We start from the raw sequence: 21026 nt of genomic DNA on the forward strand, positions 1-21026 counted from the left end.
AATAGGATGCTGTGCTGCAAAATAGTGATGTGCTTTTTTTACTGTCTGAAATGTAAATGTTTAAGCAGAGCCATCAGCAGGCAGGAATGCGACAATGTCTCCTGTGACTTTTGTGATTGATGTGTTCAGTTCTCAGTTCTATGCAATGAAAGTAACATAACACTGGGCTTTTCTGTGAATAGCCTAAACCTTTATTTGCATAATTCATGAAATTGCATTACACAAACTTGGTTAAAAAAAATCCTGTTAGAGAATTTCTACAGTGTTTAGTAATCCTGTGAATTTTTACCAGTTGACATTTTGTAGCATTTGCCTCTTGTACTGTTTTAATGAGCCACTGGATTTGCTTTGTTTCATTCCATCCTTAAGGATTTGTTGACATGTCCAAGTAGTCATGCCTGTTTGGGGGAAGGGAATGGGTTTAGCAGTTCACCAAGAATGGATCAGTCTGTCTTTACCCTTCAAGGGTCAGAGGTTACCTGACTCAGAATAAGGGGAGGACAACCTTGAAAGAGGCCAGATAGGGTGATTTTATAAGGAACTAACTGCAGGGGAAATACAAGTTACTTTTCAAGCTGGAATTTACCTAAGGAATATTTACCTAAGGAATACTTTGTAGATTTAAATTTTTTCTTTTCAAATACAGAATTCTGTATTCCTACTTGTTTTTGTCAATTTGGAAAATCAGTGTTACATGTAGTTTTATTCTTGATGTGAGGCTCCATCTAACAATATAATTTTAGTCTTGGTGTGTGGCTCTATATAAATGTATTTTATGACTTGTCTTGGGATGCAAAGTGTTAAAAAATACAAAGCATAAGGATTTGCTGTGATAAGCATACAGATTAGCTGTCCACAGCTGTGATTCATTACTTTAACCGTAGAAATTAAAAGTGGCTGAGGGGAGGGTACTGCAAATGCAAACCATGCTTCTGTGCTGTAAAATTGAAAGGAATGAAAGAATAGAACATAATCCAGGGCCGTCTACACCCACAAAAAACATGTAGGGACAACGCCTTACATGCCACAGTTCAGCAATTCTAAACTAGCGACATGCTAGATCTTCTACTTTCATAGTAACAGCAAAGATAGTGGTAAAGGTTTAATGTATGTTTTAGGAAAAATCAGAACAAGAGTTTAAAACCTCTTATCTAGTGAGAGTCACTTTATCAGCTCTGAAATATTTACACTGCAGATCAAGATCTTGGAGACAATAGCCGTAGCCTAGTTGGCAGAGGAAGCTCACCCCGAGGAAGTCTCTCACCACGGTAAGCACTATTTACACTGCAAAGTATAGGCAAAGGAAACATTTTGAGATTTGGAAACTTTATTATCTCCTATCAGTAGAGTATACATTTGTGAAGCTATGAAAGCATTCTATAGATAAGAAGCCTGTATAGACAATCAAGAAAAATGATTCTAAATCTGAATATTAATTTAAACACATGATTAGATTTCTAAGCTAAAATGAATACCTTTTCATAGGTTTGCAATCACTTTGAACTCTCTTATTTTTGTAATTTGTATATTTAGCTGCTGGTACTACTAATGTGTTAATTTGAGCAATTATTTTTTTTATCATAAAATAGTCTTACGGTCCCTTAAAGCTGCAGACCCAAGACTTTCAACTTTGGGTTTCAATTGTAGGCAACGCACTTACTCTCTAGTTCCTAATTCAGTAACGAACCCCTCGGAGTCAGATCTTGAAATCCCGCTAGATCTTAAATTGTTTGAATCAGAGTATAATAAATGTATTACATGCTTGGTGAAATTATCTTAAATATGGTACCTGATAGCATTCAGGTACCATTTATTGAAATTAATTTATTAACAAATTTGGGGTTATGAAACTGTATTCCTTCTGTTCTAAATGGGGAGAATGATGGTATGAAATATGGTATCAGTTTATAGAAGAGAATGTAACTTTAGTGATGACTATCTTTTCATTAATTTTATTTTACCTTTTCAACTTCTGTACCTTACTGTAGTTTGTTTTCTCTGTGCTCTCTAATTTTGTAAACTTTGCCTCAAGCATGGAGTTAGGCTGAAATGCAGAGCAGGAGGAAAAGCCCATTTTGCGGTCTTTTTTTCAAGTATGGGAGAAATGCTGTTAAAAATTAAAATTTTTATGTGACAGCAAATCATGAATATCAGCATCAGCTGTGTTGCTGATACATTTGGGGAATGTCTGTTAAGGAACATCTTCTTTATTATTATGGAGATTGGAAAACAGAAAAACTGGAGGTTACTGGACTAATAGGGTACATTTAGTAGTTCCTTTTTCCTATGTAATTCCTGTGTGTACTAAAAGTACTGTATTGTTTTTCATTATTGAATCCTGCAGAAAATTAAATATTCCTTCTTTTGAGACCAGGAATTGAAGTATATACAATGATAAAATTATCTGACTAGTCTGTGATTTTATGTTGTGATTACTTCTATAATGTTTTCTTTTTCTTTTCTAAGAAGAAAGTTAATGGATTTTTCCTTACATGTTTAGTAGAGGAAGGATTTCTTTGTCTCCCTTTTAAATTTAAAATATCACACAGGGTACCCAGAAATTATTCAAAATTCCTTAGTGCTATTTTGCTTAGTATTGGTTTTTTGTTTTTTTTATTAGGTCTTAACACAATAAATGGTACTAAATTATTTTTAGCATGTATTTCCAACTTTATATTACCCTTTAAAAATCAGCCTGAAACGTAATAGCCTAAATTATCCTGGCATAACGTACTATTTGCAAAAGGATGGCCAAGTGTATGTAGCACATGATGTCTACATGTGGATTAAAAAACTCCATTTGTATAGCTTCTTATGTAAAGAAATTTTTGTTCAGAAAATTGCAGCAGTGGCAAGAATACCAGTGGGTCATTAGAAGACCTGAGTTGCAGCCCTGGCCCTGTCATTCACCTGAAGTGTGTTTTTGGACACATCACTAAAGGCCATCTTGTTTCCTCATTTGGAAATGGAGCCAATAAATCAGCTTTGATTTCTTACGAGGTTGTTGTGAAGATCATGAGATAATTATGTACAAACACTTTGAAAACTCCAAAGTCCTTTACTAATGTATTATGTTAACGTGAAGGATGCAGACCGGAAATGGCCACATTTACTAATTTAAAACAAAAAGTTGGATGAGAGAACATGATGTGTTCTTCACACAAATACTATTTGTTTTGGAAAGGTTAATTGAGTGATTATTATTTGAGGTACAGATGTAAGACATTTTAGAAATATATAAGGAGGTTGAGTAAAATTTGCTTTGATCTTAGTGTTCTTTAATACTAAAAATACTTGAAAATAAGTAATTTTGAATTTATAACAAACTGCTTCAAAATTGTTAAAAAATTTCTTTTTACTGATATTTGAGATTTTGTTGGCTGTAAAGTCAAATGCCTTTCATAGTATTGTAAACTGGACAGTGTTCTGATGTCGTATATGTTAAGGCAGAATGGTGGGACTCTTTTCTAATTATTTTAAAGTCTTTCTAACTTGTCTATCTCCCTTTTGTCTTATAAAGACATACTAAGTTCTTTTATAGCCTATTTCAGAGATTATTGGTGGTGTGTTTATATTTTCTAGTGGTTTTTAATTATCTATTATAGCAAGCTATTCCCTTGATTCTATAATTTGAGGAGGAAGGATGATAATTACTCAATTTTAGGGTAGATTATGGTTTTGTAAACCCAGGAACCTGATACCTCTGGCCTAGGCAGCCTGGTGTTAGAAAACTTGTGCAGGAAAAAGAGGTCAGTGTAAACTAAGAAACTTTAATTCATTCTCCTTAAAAGCATTCCCCTTCTTTTTAACTTGAGTATTAATGATTTCAACAGATCCCCTGTAAGCAGCTTACAGATTCGTTATGATCAACCAGGCAACAGCAGTTTGGAAAATCTGCCTCCAGTAGCAGCCAGCATAGAACAGCTTTTGGAGAGGCAGTGGAGTGAAGGACAGCAGTTTTTACTAGAACAGGGTACTCCTAGTGACAGTAAGTATCCATTTCCTTATCTTTAAATAATGGTGGATGGATGGATGGGGATAGGTGGGTGGATGGATGAACAGGTAGGCAGCTGGATGGAGAAGTCACTTTTCATCCAGAATAGTGATGACATTTTGGTATACGTTTTATATAATATGGTGAGAAAGTGTAATGTAGGGGTTTCATAGATTTTATAGTGTAGTGTTAACTGCTTGGACCTAAATCCCGTCTTTGCCTGTTACTGACAGTGTGATCTTGGGCAAGTTTCTTAAAGTTCTTTAGTCTCCCATTAGAATGGGGAGTAATAACGTACCTGTATCATAGGATTGTTGCAACGATTAAATGAAAAGTAAAGAACAGTGCCTGTCTCTCATAAAGTGCAGCTAGTAGGTGGTTATTGTTTACAATTATTATAATATGGGCACTTTGTTTCTCCATTGTACTTTGTTCTTATCAATTTACTGAAATACATGAGCTTTACCTTCCCTTAGCTTAATTGTTTGAAGAAAACTTGCTTACCTCAAAAGATTTAAAAAAATGCATATAGTCAAGCATGGCCAGCTAGCTTCTTAATTCTACCATTTGGAGGAGGAATAATAATTACTAAGTTATATATGTTTATCCTATTTATTAAATTATATGGTATATATTATGTGTGCATATATGTTTAGTATCTTTAGATTTTAAGTATTAGGGCCATGGGTGAAAATTCCCAAAAAAGTGGAGTTACAACAGGTGGTAGTTACCTGGAAAAGTGGCCTTAAGGAGATACGTTTTTAGGGGAATATAAGTCGTTTTCATCATTTTGGGATATAAACTTTTCCTACTGTATTTCATTAAAACATTTTGCCTATTGTTAGTGAGCCATGTGCCGTAAATTGGTATTTTTATGAATGGTGCCCTGACAAAAAATGCTAATTGTGAGGAAATTTATGCCGGGATAATCCTTTAGACATGATAGCTGGAGGACAGGTTTAGCTTAGTCTTATTGGGCACACTAAGATTTCTTTGTTGGATCTTGGAAAGGAGGGATAAAAGTTAAATGCTTGGGAAATGACCATGTGTGTCTGTGCCAGTAGAGTTGTGTCTTTTGAAGGGCCTGAGGTCATGTTAAACAAATACAACTTTTTAGTACGTAGAATTTTCACAGTGTCCGTCACTGTGGCCTAACAGCAGCCCTGTGTTGTCAGTTGGGAGGCACGAGTCTCGGAAGGAATTGAAGCGGTAAAGTCGGCCTGTTCGCAGACCGCCGTAGAGAGGCTGGGTGCACACACAGCGCCCCCTGCTGGGGGCCTGCAGAGCAGCACGGTGAGCAGCTGGACCTGGAGGCTTCCTGCCAGCTGTCTGGTGGCCATGCTTAGTGTAAACCGGGCAACAGATAAGAACGTGTGCTGCTTGGTGTGGTAAAGGCTGTTTGTGCAACCCTTTCCCATTGTGAATATGGCTTTAACGAGAGATCATAGCAGGCGCTTGAATTTCTAATTAGGCTTTTGTTTTGATGAACATAAAATGTCATTTTTTTTTGAGAATGGAAATTACCTGAACCTGGTGTATGTTTTTTTGGATGTATCAACAAAGTTTCCAGAAGGCACATCTAGGAACAATCTCTCTTATGCTTATAAAAGTACAAATATAAAGAAGACATTAATATCTGTATATAAATTTAGGAATAAAACCTAATTATTGAGAAATATTTTATAGAATTTCTACTTTTCTATTTTAACTTATTTCTAAGGTTACTGACACTGTGTCTGTAAAATACTTAGTCCTGTGTGTGGAATTGTCTTTATTAAAAACCATCCAAATGTTTGCTAGTTTTAGGAATGCTGAAGTCATTACACCAACTTCAAGTTGAAAACCGAAGATTAGAGGAACAAATTAAAAACTTGACTGCTAAAAAGGAACGTCTTCAGTTATTGAATGCACAGCTTTCAGTGCCTTTTCCAACAATAACAACAAATCCCAGTCCGTCTCATCAAATACATGCATTTTCTGCACAGACTGGTAAGTACGAAAATATTTATGTTGTATCGGATAGATTGTCATTGTCATTTGCATAGTGAGTAATAATTGGTCACCGGTTATATGAAGATGTAGAAAAGGAATGACAGCTTAGTTTTGAAGGGCATAAAGAATCCTGTTAAGTGATGAACATGAATTTGTTCTAACTTCTTTAGTATGTAACTTAATGGTAAAATTTATTTAAGTGAGTAATGCTCTTGTTATTGATTTAAAGCTATGGTATTTACTAGAGATATAGATTTTTTTCTATTTAAACTGGTCTTAGGAATAGCAAGACTTAAGTGGTTTTGATACAGCTTCAGCATATGCTTTTAAATAAACTTTTAATTACACATAATGTAATTAACAAGGTAAATAGGTTTCTGTCTGTCTTTCATACCTCTAGCTCCTACCACTGATTCCTTGAATAGCAGTAAGAGCCCTCATATAGGAAACAGCTTTTTACCTGATAATTCTCTTCCTGTATTAAATCAGGTAATTTTTGTGTATTTTCATTTGTGTTTTGGTGAATAATATATTACCTTAAATGATTTAAAAATTATTGTCAAAAATTTTTTGCTGTGTTCTTTACAACTTAAGTGTCTATTCCTTCTTACGTTAGGACTTAACCTCCAGTGGACAAAGCACCAGCAGTTCCTCGGCTCTTTCTACTCCACCTCCCTCTGGGCAGAGTCCGGCTCAACAGGGCTCAGGAGTTGGTGGAGTTCAGCAGGTCAACGGTGTGACCGTGGGGGCACTGGCTAGTGGAATGCAGACAGTAACATCCACCATTCCTGCCGTGTCTGCAGTGAGTGGAATAATTGGAGCTTTGCCAGGTAACCAACTGGCAATTAATGGCATTGTGGGAGCTTTAAATGGGGTTATGCAGACCCCTGTCACAATATCCCAGAACCCTACCCCTCTCACGCACACGCCTGTGCCACCTAACGCGACACATCCAATGCCAGCTACACTGACTAACAGGTAAGAAACTTACTTAAATGTATTTTAGGTTTTTTTAGTGCAACATAGTACCAGTGTTGTCTGTGCTTTAGGTAGAGTACATTTACAAGGAACACATTAAAAACCCCTAAGAAAAAATCTACCCCAAATTTTAAAGTAAGTACATTATACCCAGACTATATTTTTGAAACTTAATTCAGAGTAAAACAAAAGTAAGTTGCTTTTAGTAAGAGAACATTAAGTACATTCTGTGCTAAAGATTTCAGTCTTGATCTGTGATGTCTATTTTTAAATGTTGATTTCTCTTATTTCCTTGTATATTTGCATTCATCTATCATAAATTCTGAAGAAAGGTAATAGTGTAGTGGGGGTCACATATGAGTATTGGTTTCTATTAGCCGGGCGTGATGGTGCATGCCTGTAGTCCCAGCTACTTGGGAGGCTGAGGCAGGAGGATCACTTGAACCCAGGAGTTTGCAGTGAGCTGTCTGTCTATCACTACTGCACTCTAGCCCGGGTGACAGAGTGAGACCCCTGTCTCCCCAGGGGAAAAAAAAGTTGGCTTCCTAAAATTCAACTATGTAATTTTTAAACTTTCTAATCAAAGATTTTGATATAGGATAAAGGTCAAATATTTATCTTAATTTCTAGGAAGTGGGACTCACTGGCTTCATTGTACTGGAATTTTGTTTCAATGTTCAAAAATTAAAGCACTAAAGCCATGTTGTTATTAAACATATGGTTGGGGAATAAATAATTTTCAGTGGTTTTGCAGTGGGTCCTATTTCCTCTGGCTCTCTTTTCATTGGTTCTTAATTTTACCTTTGGGACCATTAAAAAAGGTTAGGTCAAATCAATTAGCATGTTTGAATTCATTCTTTGTTTTAAATATGTGTTTACTTAGTGTCAGTTAAATTATCCTTGAATAATTAAAAATAAATTATTAACTGTGCTGTTAGAAACACATGCAGATTTCCATTCCATAAAATAAGTTAGTGCCTGTTTAATAATAAAAAGGAACACATTTCTTGACAATGTGAATTCTTGCTTAGCTGTATACATGAATATATAAAGAGAAATAATTTGTACATAATTATTTTCAACAAGTGTTAGGATTAAAATCTTGACTTGTTAATTTATTAAACATCAAAATGAAAAGTTGTCTTTCATTTTATATATTTTTTAAAAAAACATATGTAGTAGAAAGTAAGACTTTTAAATCATTTTTCAGTGCCTCAGGACTAGGATTACTTTCTGACCAACAAAGACAAATACTTATTCATCAACAACAATTTCAGCAGTTGTTAAATTCTCAACAGCTCACACCAGTAAGTTCTTCCTTTTGATAATATTTAATTTTTATTAGGAGCAAGTGTTCTATAGTAGATATTCAACATGAGTATAGATTATTCCTTTGTGAACTAACAGTATTGAATGCATAATCCAGAGTTTTCCTTGCCATGTGGTATGGTCTGTGATACCTGCAGTGACATCACACTGATCCATTAACTTACACGTTAGAACATGTGTCACGACACTGGTGTAGGCTCTGGTGATAGTGTGGTAAGTCACAGTCTCTGTTTTCACTGAGCTTCATTGTGAATGGGGAGATACGAGACATAACACGTGCATTTTGGTAGTGATGAATGCGCAGAAGAAAGAGAACAGGGTAGCGGGTAGGGCCGGGGACATCAGGGCCATTTTATTAAGGTTATTAAGTTTGAAATGTTCAGTTTCTTTAAGTACTAAGTTTGACAGTTGGTATCTCTTACATTTCACTTTGACACTTTTTACCTTTATTGTGAAGGTACATTCTCAGTCTTTCAGACACACCTTTTGGCTTGTGATTATCTTTCAAATTTTTTTTAGAGCAGTTCTTGTGAAATCGTGGATCAGTCAAAAATTCATGTTATTTTCGAGTATGAGTTCCATCGTGGAACCAGTGCAGCACAGGTAGCTCGAAATATTAACTAATGTTTGGGAAGGACGCAGCTAATGAACGCATAGTACCTGGAGGGTTTGAGAAGTTCCATTCTGGTGATTTTAATCTTGAAAATGAGTCATGTGGGTGACCTGCGACCGTGGTGGATAATCATGAGCTGAAAGCTGTAGTGGAAGCGAATCCATCTCAACCCACACATGAATTAGCAAGATTTGACATTATGATTCCAACAAATTTAGACCATTTGAAACAAATAGGCAAGGTAAAGAAGCTGGATAGATGGGGTCTGCGTAAATTAAATGAGCATCAGAAGAGACATCATCTCAAAGCTTGCCTTTCTTTGCTGTCACAACATAAAGGTGAACCATTTCTCCACCGTATTGTTGCACGTGATGAAAAATGGATTCTTTTTGACAATCGCAAGTGTTCAGCACAATGGTTGAATAAAGATGAAATATCAAAACACATTCCAAAACCGACTATTCATCCAAAAAAAGCAAATAATGTCTTTTTGGTGTCCAGCACTGGTATTACCTACTACAGCTTCATGAACCTGGTGAATCGATGACAGTGGATGTCTGCTGCCACCAGTTGGACAAAATGATGCCTATGCTTGCGATTGAGCAGCCAAGACTGGTCAGTAGAGATAGGCCCATCTTCTTACAAGACAATGCTCAACCCCATGTCACACAAACGATGCTGCTCAAACTGCAGAAGCTGGACTTGGAAACTCTGTCATCCACCATATTCACCAAACCTTGCACCAACTGACTACCACTTCTTACCAGTTCTCCAGTTCTCCGCAAGCTGTGGGAAACACCTTTGGAGATTTCATCGCCGCTGCTGCATAAACAAGCTACCCTTAAGATGGCAAAACTGTTGATAGTTTAGGCGCATAGTTTAGGCGCATATTTTGCTTCATTGTACTGCTTCTTGTTTGAGATATAATAAATTACACTTTCAATTTGAAATCAGACATTTCATATTTAATGACCTTAATGCATAGGATTGTCCTACCTCTTTGAGGGGTGACTTTGGGGCACAGACAGGAGTGAAAGTTGAAGGAGTGTGCCACCACGCCCTGCCAGTTTTTCCATTTTAGTAGAGACGGTGGGTGGGGAGGTGTCTTGCTTGGGCTGATCTCACACTCCTGGCCTCAAGCAGTCCTTCCACAGTGCTAGGATTACAGGTGTGAGCCCCTGAGCCCGGACTCATTGGTGACTTTAAAAAAAAAAAAAAATCCTTTCTACTAGGGAAATTTTCAAGTGTACCGATCATTCTATCACGTGGTGATAATAATTATCCAAATTTGTTTATCTTGTGTTTTCTTCTCCCCACTTTTTTTCAGGATTGTTTTAAGAATTGGAGGGTTTTGAACAGCATAGTAATGTAACTATTTACATTGTAAAGGATTAGTTTAGCTGCTGCAAGGAGAACAGTCTGTGTGTTGGGAGGGAGGTGGGAGCAAAGGTAGAGACCACGAGGAGTGGTCTGTATGAGAAACCCTGCCTGAAATCGTGGTGTATTTTGAAGATACAACCAACAAAATTCGTTTGTGCGATGTATAAGAAAAGAATCCTGAACAATTGGATGTTGACTTTTACTGAGATTTGGAAGAACTGGGTAAAACCAGCTTTGAGAGAAAATAGGAGTTCAATTATGGGCATACTCAACTGGAATCATTGGTTGAGATGTCACAGTGGAAGGCAGCCTGGGCCATCAGGTACCAGCACTCTGCAGTCCCAGGAAAGGACAGCTAGAGACCAAAGCCTGGGGTCAGCGCGGCGCAGGGGATGCTGAGAGTCAGGAGATGTGCTGTGATCTCCTAGGGAGTGAGGACTGAGCCCTGGCTGCCCTGAGAAGGGAGAGTGAGCCAGTCCAGGACATGGAGGAAAAGTTGCCAGTGAGTTAAGAGGAGCAGGGAGACAGTGGTGTCTTGGGCCAGGTGAAGAAAATGTTTCCAGAAAGGGAGGAGTCAACTGTAAAATGCTCCTGGTAGGATAAGCAGGGATTGAGGGTGGGAGTTGGTTATCTGGAGCCTTTTGTCAAGGCAGTTTTGGTGCCCTAGAAAGTAACCACTTCATTAAATGGTTGAAAAGAAAATGGGATGAGGAGACATAAAGATGGACTCCAGGCAGCTCAAGATAGTGTATGGCAAAAAGCAGAGAAATGGGGGTGGGGCACAGTGGCTCACAACTGTACTCCTAGCACTCTGGGAAGCCAAGGCAGGAGGATCGCTGGAGCTCAGGAGTTCGAGACCAGCCAGATCAAGAGTGAGACCCCGTCTCTACTAAAAATAGAAAAATTAGCCGGGCATGGTGGCGCATGCCTGTAGTCCCAGCTACTCGGGAGGCTGAGGCAGGAGGATCGCTTAAGCCCAGGAGTTTGAGGTTGCTGTGAGCTAGGCTGACGCCACGGCACTCACTCTAGCCCGGGCAACAGAGCGAGACTGTCTCAAAAAAAAAAAAAAAAAAAAGCAGCAAAAGACAGACATGGCACGAGGGGGTAGTTTCTATTCATCTTGAATCTGACAGCATGTGTGCAGGAGGGAAGACAGTTTGCAGCAGAGGAGAAAGAGGACAGCCGCATCTCACTGCAGCAGCGGGGCTAGAGCAGCTGCGTGGAGAGGGCAGGAGGGGGTGTGGGTCGAGTGAGGAGGTGTGAAGTGTAGATACCTCCGAGAAGGGGAGCGTGGACCATGCAGATGTGGCAGTGTGGGGCTCTGGTGCATGGTGGCCCTGTCCCTTTGCTCCAGGCCCACTCCCTTGCACACTCGATTTAGTTGGGCCACTTGAACACATTAACACAGGGGTCAGTCTTTGTAATTTTTTTCTAAGACATATTTATGTGCTTTCTTTAGTAAAAAAATATATTGAAAATATTTATTTTGAATCTGGGTCATTTTCATTATCACTGTTCTTACAGTGGCATACAGATACATTATATATAAATTCTTAATGCTTACACTAAAATGTGATCTTTTTTATCTCTTGCTTCATCTTAACATGAAGTACTGAAACTCAGTCGAGGTGTCTTCTTGTTAATCAGGATTTTACTCTAATAATAATAGTATGTGGAGATATCACATTTCTAGAACATGGTTGATATTAAGGAATTTTTAGCCCAAATTATTGCTCAGAAACCATGAGAACGCGAGAGGCCGCAGCTCTTTTTCCTTTGTCAGCCATGGTTGGGGAAGGCAGTTTGTTCACTCACGGGCACTGAACTCTGGAGGCAGGAATTTTATCACAAGGCAAAGGTGCAGCTTCCACCTTAACTCTCTTGCTGGACTCTCCTTTCCCCCTCGTCACTCTCCTTATTCTTAGCTTGCTGTCGCCTCCTGGGTGGCCTTCGTATTGCTAAATCAAGTGGTCAGTTCTCTGCCTTACCTGACCCGGCAGCAGCATGCGACAGAGCTAATCCCATCTCCTCCTCCTCCTCGGACCACCTTGTCCCCTCGGCTTCCAGGACACCACATGATCTGGGTTTTCTTCTTACCTGACTGGTCATTTCTCGGTAGCTGCCTTTCCGGGGCCCCCTCTTCTTGGCCTCTCAACTCAGAAGGCCCCAGAACGTGGTGATCTCACTCGCTTATCTGTTAACGTCACCGGTGTGCTGAGATACAGTCTTCAGCCCAGGCCTTGCTCTGGAACTTCAGACTCCTGTATCCACCCGCTCACTGAGTATCTTCACGCGCATATCTTAAAAGACATTTCAGACATAACGTGTCCAAAGGGGAACTGATGTGCCTCAAACCGGCCGCACCCCCAGCTTCCTCACCTCAGCTGCCAGCAACTCCATCCTTCCAGCTGCTCAAGCCAAAAACCTTGCACAGCCCTTTCTCTGACACCCACATTGACAACATCAAGAAGCCCTCAGGTTCGGGAGCCCTGCATGCCTCTCCTGCCTCCCCTTGCTACTCCGTGCCTGCCGCCGCCGGCCCCCCCCCCCCCCCCCCCCCCGCCTTGCTGGTCCTGGATCATGTGTACCTGCTCCCGTGGAGGCCCCTGGCACTGGCTGTTCCGTCTGCCTGGAAATCCTTCATCTCCAGGTCTTTGTCCAGGTGCTAACTCCTCAATGAGACCTGCCCTGACCACTGTCTTTAAAATTACAACCTTACCCCGCTCCCCCCATTTCCCTTTGCTCTTAGCAATAATCACATCCTAACATTTTTATTTTTCTTCCCCTGCCCTGATATGTCTCATGCATCTAAAACAGTGCCTGGTACATAGTAAACACTCAGGAAGTATATAAACATGTTGAATGGAATACGTTTCCTGTGAAGAGTAGTCCATAACTACATCAAGAAAGCACCCTTACTCTTAGGCATGAGTGAGAACATTAAAGTTGTTTTAAGTCTGGACAGGATTATGGGGAGGGTTTGACCCACACAAAGCAGTGAAAACGAGATAACTTGTGGCTTATTGAAGTTGCCGTGCCCCTTGGTCACAGCGGGTAACCTGTTGTGCACAGAGGTCTCTTACAGTTTTGTGTCCTGTTTTGAAAATAAGCTGTTCACTGATAGACATTTTATAGTAGATGGTCATTATCTAGTGCCGCATATTTTTCTAGGTGACACACTTGTTTTCTCTCTAGTAACATGCATGCGACTTACATTGCAATATCTAACACTAAAGGAAAGAAACCAGATGAGGCAGGCGTTCCTGACGGCTGCTCCGACCCGGGAACTCACTGTTCCCTGTGTTTCGCCCCAGGAGCAGCACCAGGCCTTCCTGTACCAGCTGATGCAGCAGCACCACCAGCAGCACCACCAGCCCGAGCTGCAGCAGCTGCAGCTGCCCGGCCCAGCGCAGATCCCCATCAACAACCTGCTTGCAGGCACCGCGCCACCGCTCCACACGGCCCCCAACCCCTTCCTCCCCATCCACGCCGACGGCGCCACTCAGAAGGTAACAGTAAGTGGGTTTGCTTTACTGTGTCTCCTGACGTCAGTCAGAGATCCTGCTCCAGCCTTTTTTAAAATTTACTATTCCCCTGATCATTTCTTCTTAAAACGTGTTGTTTCATCAGCAGCTGGATATTATAGAAACCCAGGACCTAAGCCAGTATATCTATCTCCCCTGAGTACGTCAGGTTGCATTTGCACATAAGGTTTTGAAGGTTGTTTTATAATTCAGCAGTTGTCAAAATGAAAATGTTTCAGTTAGCAAGTCAACCAGGACAGTCCAATCCAAAGACTAACGGGTGTTTTCTGAGAAGCTTTAATTAATTTGTTTAGGTATAGAACCAATCTATATAATTTAGGAATATTTCTACTATTTTGCTCCAACGGGCTTTTAAAAGTGATTATATTTATAATAACGTTAATATATACATTTTAGCACAAGCAATCCAATTATTCTACCAGTTAACTGTTTTAAAGAAATCACAATCACATTAGTAATGAAATTCAAATTTTAAATTCTTTAATTTCATGTAAATGATAGCATTTATCCTTTCAATGTACAAAGATAAATTAAACAGATTATACTACGCATATAACAGCACACATTTTAAGGCTGTTTCTATTAATTCTCCCCTTTAATTAGGTCTGCTTTACTGGAATATAAATGTTTTCCCTAATTTGCAGTGCAGGGCAGAGCCCTCTGAGAGGGAGGCTGTGGGGCTGTAGAGTGGAGCCCGGACGCCAGGAGCAGGAAGGAGGGAGAGACGAGGGGGGACTCGGTCAGCCACAGTGTTCAGAGTCACAGTGTTTCTGATTTCCCATTACTGTGAGAGCTTTGTTTGTCATGCTGTTTGTCTTCAGAAACTTTAGTTTGTATTTAGTTATGAGAATTCAAATGGTAGGATTGTTTTTCATGAACTCGTCAATGCTTTTGGTTTGCAATCTTGCTTTGCTGACTTCCTGATTGTAAATATCGTCTTTATCACAAGCCTCGCCAGTGTTTTGCTGAGATGGGAAATTTCAGTGATTCTGTATTCATTTAGAAATTTTTCCTACTGGTTTTTCCCCCCTTTCTTTTACAAGTTTTTTTCTTGTGTTATAGGTTGGTGCAAAAGTAAATGCGGTTTTAGCATGGTTGAAATTTGCTGTTGATACTGGAATACATTCTTACAAATGTGGTCATGTTATACATCATTTTAATGCTCATTTCTCGCTTTATGTGTTTTTGCTAATGACTTATTACTTGCTGTTTATTTTATATTTATTTTAGACTATGGAAATGATGTTAGACAAAAAGCAAATTCGAGCAATTTTCTTATTCGAGTTCAAAATGGGTCACAAAGCAGCGGAGACAACTCGCAACATCAACAATGCATTTGGCCCAGGAACTGCTAAGGAACGTACAGTGCAGTGGTGGTTCAAGAAGTTTTGCAAAGGAGACGAGAGCCTTGAAGATGAGGAGCGCAGCAGCCGGCCATCGGAAGTTGACAACGACCAATTGAGATCTGTCATGGAAGCTGATCCTCTTACAACTACACAAGAAGGTGCCGAAGAACTCAAAGTCGGCCATTCCACGGTCATTCAGCATTTGAAGCACATTGGAAAGGTGAAAAAGCTCGATAAGTGGGTGCCTCACGAGCTGACCGAAAATCAAAGAAATCGTCGTTTTGAAGTGTCCTCTTCTCTTCTTGTACGAAACAACAACGAACCATTTCTTGACCGGATTGTGACGTGCGACGAGAAGTGGATTTTGTATCACAACCGGCAACAAGCAGCTCAGTGGTTGGACCGAGAAGCAGCTCCAAAGCACTTCCCAAAGCCAGACTTAAACCAGGAAAAGGTCATGGTCACTGTTTGGTGGTCTGCAGCTGGACTGATCCACTACAGCTTTCTGAATCCCAGTGAAAGCATTGCATCTGAGAAGTATGCCCAGCAAATCGATGAGATGCACCAAAAACTGCAGCGTCTGCAGCCGGCGTTGCTCAGCAGAAAGGGCCCAATTCTTCTCCACGACAACACCCGACCGCAGGTCACACAACCAACGCTTCAGAAGTTGAACGAATTGGGCTATGAAGTTTTGCCTCATCCGCCACATTCACCTGACCTCTCGCCAACCTGCTACCACTTCTTCAAGCATCTCGACAACTTTTTGCAGGGAAAACGCTTCCACAACCAGCAGGATGCAGAAAATGCTTTCCAAGAGTTCATCGAATCCCGAAGCACAGACTTTTACGCTATAGGAATAAACAAACTTATTTCTTGTTGGCAAAAATGTGTTGATTGTAATGGTTCCTATTTTGATTAATAAAGATATGTTTGAGCCTAGTTATAATGATTTAAAATTCATGGTCCGAAGCCGCGATTACTTTTGCACCAACCTAATAAAAAGTAAATTAATTAATTCTGAGTTACATAATACAGAATGTATTTAATGGAAAAACCACAATAAATATAGAGTGCTAATTAGCTAGTAGAAGAAAACAGGGCTGGGAGGTAGTATTTGCCCAAGTACCCTGCCGTGTGCCAAGGCCACCTTGTTAAAACAGTGGCATACTTGATTTCAGTCTTTAACACAGTAAGTGGTAACCTCATTTTTAATAGATTGGTAAAAGGAAACAAAGATGTTTAAACTTAAAGGACAAATAGCAAATGTGGGAGCAAGAACTCACAACTTTCTTAGTCCATAAAAAATTCATTTTCTACAATACCATGTTACTGCTTCTATGGCAAAATTGATTTTCGAGGATTAATTACACTTTCATTCCTGAGGCGTTTCTGTCCTGGAGATGAGCCCCCTGCTACTCTTGTTTTTGGATACTGCAGAATTTAATGTTTTAAAAGTGTTTACTAGTAAATTCATGTCTATATAATGCTGGAAAGTACCCTTGCCAATTTTCAGAAAAAAAAAATAACCGTATATAACACATTTCATCTCAGTTACAATTTCAATTAAGAGGATATTACCTCAAGTGTTGGTCATAACGCAATTTACCTAATGCATCTGATTTGTTTGTTTTAACTGCAGAGACTTAGTGATAAAACTGGGCCTGTAGCTCAAGAGAAAAGTTGACACTTGAGAAACATCTAGAAATTGCCTATCCTGCTGTTCTAGCACTTCGTCTGGCTGCTGTCGCAGTCCTTTCACTACAACTATGAAGAAATGCAACAAGAAACTCACTGCACAACAAAGGATTAATTGCCACAAGGACATTCTTGTAAGGCTTTAATTTTCTTGTTGCTTTGTTGCACTGAAATGGAATTCCCGTATCCCCCACCCTTCACCCTAAATTTTTCTTTTTTGAACTTGGAAAGAAAATTTAGTAACTAACTCTTGTCAATGGAATAATTTACATGCAATGAGTTTATCAGCCCAAGAAAAATTCAATATAGTTGGTACACAACTAGTTTTGTCATAAATTGGAGATAGGAATAGCAAAACTAAAAACTTGTTCCATTCATAAGCTACTTGATTTTATTGTACAAGTTGGAAGATGAAATACGATCTTTTGGTTACAGTATGCTTGCTCTGTGAGTCATATCTTAAAACCAAACTTCAAGGAACTGTCCAATTTCTTTTGGAGTTTTATTGATTCAATATTGCAAATATATAGGTCAGCAACTGGGACTTGGCAATCTCTGTTAAAAAAATTTGCTTTCTAATGGGATGTGGCCAATTTTGGTAATCAAGTTAGGATGGTAATATCTGCTTCTGCTAAAGGTAATTTTCTTTTGATAATTGCTTTTTCTTCAGTGTTAAGACTTCCTATTTTAAAGAAACCTTGAGTTAAGTGAGTTCTAAGGCTGCTGGGGGAACCAGATCAATTCAAAGCGAAAGAGGGGCCACTCTGGAAACTGCGGGTAGGGTTTGGCCTTGTTCAAGTGCCTGTTCGTACCTCCATTGTGTCGAGACGGCTCTAGACAGCAGAGCTCGCACAGTCAGTCCTTTGTGAGCAGCAGGAATCGTCCCACGCGCTGGCAGCCTTCCCCATGCTTCCGCCTTTATTCAAAACTTTCTGTGCCACTGTAGATAGCTCAGGCAAAACTGTTACCTGGGTATTTGTCCACTAATGAGTCACAAGAAAAGGAGTGGATTTGGCGAGAAAATACATTTGTTTCATTTAAACAGCTTCTCATTACTGACCATTAAGACAAAACAAAAAACCTACCACTACAGTTCCTGGAGCAGGTGAGACCCTGTCACAGCCCTTCCACTTTGGGGAGCCACACTCTTGATGTGACAACATGGCAGAGAATATATTAAACGATTGGGGGATGTGATCATTGAACTGTTTTAAATGTGTGAATTATTAGTGGAAAAGACCCAGCTGTAATTAGACCTCCACTGTGTACTTAGCTGGAAGAACATGTTAATCCTGCAATATGTCTCTTGGTTAAACATTGCACAGTTCTTACCTCATTTCTGTAAATAAGGTTTTGTGAATCTGTTTTGTATTGTGAAAAATTCATAAGATAACATTGATATTTTGATTTGTAATATTTCTAATTGGTAGATTTAATTGAAAAGTAAAATTAATTTATTTTTATATGTTCAGGGGAATTTTAAAGAAAGTCAAATCTTTTGTAGATAATTTAAAAAACGTCAGTGTGGTTTATTTTACCTATTTAACCCACTGGTGGCTATTCTGTAACAATTTGTATAAATGGTAAATTTTGAATGTGTTGTTATTTTACCTAGATGTAAAATTCCACATGTATTAAAATGTACAAAGTTTTTGTTAATAAAATTTAATAATGTTTATAACTCTGTGCCCTTCTTGTTTGGAGAGGCTGAAGGTCCTGAAGACCACGGGGACCACCCCTGGGCAGTTCGTTCCGGAGTCTCAGGATGCGCGTTGTGTTTGGAACCTTCGAAGTTAGGCAGCTTTTCTCACAAGTCAACTCTGTGTCGTGTCCGAGCAAGCCGGCCTTGTGCTCGGAGACCTCAGGCACCGGCACCAGTAGGTGAGCGAAGGCAAGTCCCGCGAGCGCTGCTGTGGTGGCCACAGGGAAACAGCCTCGGTGGAGACGAAAGGAAGGTGGATTCCAGTTGGGATCATCACAGCTCCTCGATAAACAGAATTCCTCCCCGGTGAAGACACAGTTCCTCTCGTTTATGGGTTCGCGCTAACGAGAGGGATTGCAGGGTGGAGAAATCCAAATCCATTTGGTGTTTCTTGAGTCTTGGGAAGCTTTGGAATGGCCCGTGGTGCTTTTCAAAAACCTAAACACTCGGGCTTTACCTCAGACTTAATTGAATCAGGACATGCTGATCTGTGTAATTTGCTTCAAGTAATTAAGAGTTGAGTGGACAAGAAAAACTGGTTCTAGGCTCTTAGCTTTATTAAGGAGTGAAGTTTAGGTTCCTGGAGAGACATTTTTATACACAAGTGAAAAATAATTATCTGACTCTAGAAAATCTCGTCTCTCCCAAAGCTAAGGATTATCATTCCTCTAACATGACAGGTGACTCCTCCATTAACTCCTGCCTCAAATTTTAAACTCTCCAAGTGATTTCTTAACAGGGTATCCTTTATCTTGGCTGCTTGGGCAGCGTCCTGGTGCCTGTGGGCCGGGTGCCTTCTGCCCTGGGGGCATCCTGTGGAGCAGCTGCCTGGGGACCGGCCCTGGCCCCGGATGGAGGCAGCAGGGCTGGGTGCTGTCTGGACAGCCACCCTCGAGTCCTGGGGTGTGTGATCGTGTTGTGGGCCAAGAAAAAACCGCCACCAAGTCAGAAGAGGAGAGGGCTGATCCCTGGGACCCCGGGGACAGTTCCCCTCCCACAATGAGCAGGAGAGTTAGGTACCTTATGGCAAAATGTAATGTTGCTTTTATACATGGGTGGTGTACTTTTGACTAGAAATTTCAGTGATACCATTCATCTTCGTTTTACTTTTGAAAATGAAACATGGACAACACCATCTTTTTGTAGAAATTAAAGTAGGCTTTTCAAGATGTAATAGCTGTGAACATCTATAAACATCTGGAAATCATTTAAAAAAATTTTACTCTTAAAAGTTCATGTCAACCGTTAACGTCCTCACCCAGTTACTTGCAACAAAAGAAATGTCTCCTTCAAACTAATAGCTGAATTAGTATTATGCCCCACAAATACAAAACAATAACCACTGAACGCATACAATTCTATGAACACAGCAAGTACCATGGAATCAGAGTCTCCTTGGACCGCAGCTCTTCCTTACGGGGCACCTCCCCCATCGTGAATCCGTGAGGGTCGTGTGTCCCTTCCAGCTGTCCCCACACTCCCCATTGCCGCCTCTCGAATCTTGCTAGCTGCACCCGGGGCTGGGGTTGCACAGTCACAGGCCTCGGGACAGACACTGCATCTGCATCGGCTTCCCGGGCGTGGACATCCGGTCCCACCTCAGGGTCCTTTTAACACTGTCAGGTGTGAGTAGTAACCTGGTTTTTACATCACAAAAGTCACTGTGAGCACTTTTCCAAAAATTTGAAGGTAGAAAGAGGAAGCTTCCCATCATTCTCATCACCCTGCCGGCAGTTTTTGTTAGAATAAATGCATATATAACTCGTAAATATTTTCTCTTACGCACTTTTCCTGTCTAGTTGAATAGATAGTATACACATAAATGTGGCCTGCGTTTGTCACTTCAGTAAAAAGTGACATGAAAGACTTTAGAAATTAAATTTTATGTTTGCTATAAATTACTGATTTTCCTGGTTTCTCACCAGCGGACACGGCAGGAGCACTGTAAGCGTTGTTCCCTTTCCTTTTAGGGGAGGGGTCTCTGGGGGCTCGGGGAGAGGAGGCAGCGTGGAAAGGGGCAGGGTTGGGGAGGACGAGCGCTTGCGGGGTCAACACAGGCTGAGAAAAGGAGGCCGGAAAAGTGCTGCAGGTTTGACGGAAGAGGTTGCTGGTGCCGCAGGGAGTGCGGGTGTTGCCGCGGGTCGCAGAGCATCAGGGCAGCGCGATGCTGGGGAGAGGGGGGCAGGGGGAGGAGGAGGAGGTCAGAAGACAGACGCATCAGTTTCTAGATCCGGGCTCCATAGACAGGAGCCCACATAACCCACACGAGTGTATTGTCTCTGCACTGGCGGCAACTTTGCTAGATAAACTCTCAAAAATCCACAAGCAACTTCAAGGAGCCCGAGTTCAATATCAAGTTTTGTTCTCAACTCTTGACACTGATTTCGTCCAGGTGGAACCAGTTCTGAGCCTTTGGTTGGTTTGCGAGAATTGCAGCCCCACGCCCCCTGCC

General features: G+C 40.4%; 2 protein-coding genes across 11 annotated transcripts in view; both read left to right on the forward strand.

Annotated features, from left to right (window-relative positions):
* Positions 1-18553, forward strand: part of MLLT10 (MLLT10 histone lysine methyltransferase DOT1L cofactor) — a 177750-nt gene extending 159197 nt beyond the window's left edge. For 9 of the 10 annotated variants that reach the window (XM_045534591.1, XM_045534583.1, XM_045534573.1 and 6 more), the window contains 8 exons: positions 1196-1268; positions 3834-3988; positions 5795-5983; positions 6387-6475; positions 6603-6964; positions 8175-8271; positions 13601-13795; positions 16817-18553. In XM_045534591.1, the coding sequence (XP_045390547.1) occupies positions 1196-1268; positions 3834-3988; positions 5795-5983; positions 6387-6475; positions 6603-6964; positions 8175-8271; positions 13601-13795; positions 16817-16861 (1205 nt within the window). In that variant the 3' untranslated portion in view covers positions 16862-18553. Of the gene's footprint in view, positions 1-1195; positions 1269-3833; positions 3989-5794; positions 5984-6386; positions 6476-6602; positions 6965-8174; positions 8272-13600; positions 13796-16816 lie in introns of those variants that run through there. The other variant, XM_045534627.1, reaches the window with a different exon arrangement.
* LOC123625917 (histone-lysine N-methyltransferase SETMAR-like) lies at positions 14739-16116 on the forward strand. Its single transcript, XM_045534661.1, has one exon. The coding sequence runs from the start codon at positions 15065-15067 to the stop codon at positions 16094-16096; it is 1032 nt and encodes a 343-aa protein (XP_045390617.1). The 5' UTR covers positions 14739-15064; the 3' UTR covers positions 16097-16116.
* Positions 18554-21026: the final 2473 nt, after the last annotated feature.

Source organism: Lemur catta, chromosome 1 (assembly GCF_020740605.2).
Source record: "Lemur catta isolate mLemCat1 chromosome 1, mLemCat1.pri, whole genome shotgun sequence".
NCBI classification, from domain to species: domain Eukaryota; kingdom Metazoa; phylum Chordata; class Mammalia; order Primates; family Lemuridae; genus Lemur; species Lemur catta.

Excerpts from the sequence above, each read along its gene's own strand:
- LOC123625917 (XM_045534661.1), top strand. The coding sequence starts at position 15,065 with ATGGAAATGATGTTAGACAAAAAGCAAATTCGAGCAATTTTCTTATTC.